This window comes from Cupressus sempervirens, chromosome 5, assembly GCF_028749045.1.
Source record: "Cupressus sempervirens isolate cs-2001-9-10 chromosome 5, ASM2874904v1, whole genome shotgun sequence".
Classification (NCBI taxonomy): domain Eukaryota; kingdom Viridiplantae; phylum Streptophyta; class Pinopsida; order Cupressales; family Cupressaceae; genus Cupressus; species Cupressus sempervirens.
Genome location: NC_143122.1, coordinates 347,097,756 through 347,099,835, shown reverse-complemented (window position 1 = coordinate 347,099,835; position 2,080 = coordinate 347,097,756). Strand labels below are relative to the sequence as shown.

The 2,080-nt window shown below is 40.1% G+C and overlaps 1 protein-coding gene across 1 annotated transcript; it reads left to right on the top strand.

Annotated features, from left to right (window-relative positions):
* The first annotated feature begins 268 nt into the window (after positions 1–268).
* Positions 269–808, top strand: LOC149556126 (uncharacterized). Its single transcript, XM_089829714.1, has one exon. The coding sequence runs from the start codon at positions 269–271 to the stop codon at positions 806–808; it is 540 nt and encodes a 179-aa protein (XP_089685840.1).
* The last annotated feature ends 1,272 nt before the right edge of the window (positions 809–2,080 follow it).

The following is a 2,080-nucleotide window of genomic DNA, read 5'->3' as shown; positions in this document are numbered from 1 at the left end:
CCACTTGGATGCGTTGAATAGGGATTGGTCAATGGGAGATCATTTTATCTTGTGTGTGGACCGTTTGATAACCACTTCCACCTTGGAATCAGCTATAGCCGAGGCCCAAAGGCCATCACAACATGGTCAGGTTCCCTTCCAACAAAACGGGGTGGTGGCACTAGATTCTCCTCCTGAGGCTTGTAAAGAGGTTTCTTCTCTTGATGCCGAGTCCTAGGAGATGATTCCTGACTCTCCCACCTTCAACTATGGAGACGGTCCATGCACTATGGTTGAGTGTCATATCTGCCAGGTCGAGGATGATGATGGAAACATGGACTCTCCGTGTGCCTATTCTGGGAGTTTGAATTATGTGCATCGCAAATGTGTGCAATGTTGGTGCAATGAGAAAGGAGACATTACCTATGAGATATGCCATCAAAAATACAAGCCCGGTTATACTGCTCGTCAGCCAGCTTATTCTGATGACATTCCCATCGATATCAGGTCAAGTTGGGAAGTATCTGAAGAAGAATTGGACCTGGATGATCCTTGCCTTCATGCTATGGTTGCAGCAGAGAGACACTTCTTTGAAAGCAAGTATGGCGAATACTCATCAGTGAACTCAAGTGGTGCATCATGTCTCCAATCTGCAGCTTTGATTCTCATTGCTCTTTTGCTTTTACGACATGCACTTGCTATAACAAATTCTGGAGGAGATGAGGATGGTTCAATCTTTTTCACTCTTTTCCTTCTGCGAGCTGCCCGATTTATCTTGCCTTGTTACATCATGGCTCGGGCATTGAGTGTTATACACTGTGGTAGATAGAGATAGGCAGCAATAGTAACAGCTAAAGTTGCCCTTTGTCTACAACAGGAACAAGCCCGATTAGTGAATCGACAACACTTGGTCAATGAGCAATAGGACTTCGATGTACTACTTTCTTTGGCAATTTGATATCTAATCAACTATCTAGTTGGCATCTGTTCATAAGATGAAATATCTCAGTAAATGCCAGCGGATATATCCAAGCATCAAGTCAATGATTCAATCTTCTGAAGACATGTTCCAAGTCATACATTTCAATTAGTGATCTTTGTCATTTAAGGCTAATTTTATTGAAGTTAATTAACCTCCCAAAATCACATATTTTGGAGGTGGTTATTAACCACCAAGAGGTAGTTACTAACCTTTGTGTCTATATAAGGGCAATTTGGGGCTTTGTAATGGGACTTTTTTGGGGGTTTTAAAAATAAGGGAACACTATGCTGAAATTTTGATTGAGGGATAAATTTTGGAAAGTATGTACACTTTTTATCTCTGAAATTGAAAAATCTCTATTGCTTTCTTGGTGCAAGGAAACGAAATGAGATGTACTTTTAGTTTCTTATTTTAAAATCAAAATTGTTATGCGTTGTAGTAGACATTCTCATGGTATTATGCGAGTGTTTATGAATGTTAATAAAGGTTGTTGATAATACTGGTTGCTTTCAAGCGTAGTCCTCAATCACCCTTGTTATCAGTCCTCTTTACCAAAGAAGGTCGTAAGCGCGTGTGGTGCATTCGTCCTGGATGACTTTCTCTTGAACTTTGAAGTTTTAAATCTTTATTTGAAAATCCTTTAAAAAGTACATCGTACGAGAGAGCTGCCCCTCTAAATGCAGAGGAAGGCCGCATACCAAGGGCCTATCCAACTGTTTTGAACGGTTTGCCACACACTCCGTTGGACAATTCTTCTGTGACAAATCTGTTTACCAACAAGGCTGATAAGCGTCTCCACTAATGATGTCTGCACAAGATTAAAGATTTTTTATTTGTTCCACTTTTCTAATTTTGCAAACATGTAAGTTGTAGATTCACTCCTCGTAGCGCGGAGTTCATTCCAGAATGAGTTTGCTGCGCATTCACATAGCCCCGAAAAATATATGACAAGAAAACTAAGCATCTTTAGACAAATTCTTCTCTACTGTTTATTATTTCGCTCGAATGATAAGTGCATCGATAACAGACAGATAGAATCCACTGATTCGACAAATATTTTACATTGTTTCTGGCGAAGGGTTTTTTGTTTTGGGCATCTGACACCACCGGATCTATTTT

What these genes read in the sequence shown, in the direction of transcription:
- LOC149556126 (XM_089829714.1), top strand. Translation starts at nt 269, where the DNA reads ATGGTTGAGTGTCATATCTGCCAGGTCGAGGATGATGATGGAAACATG.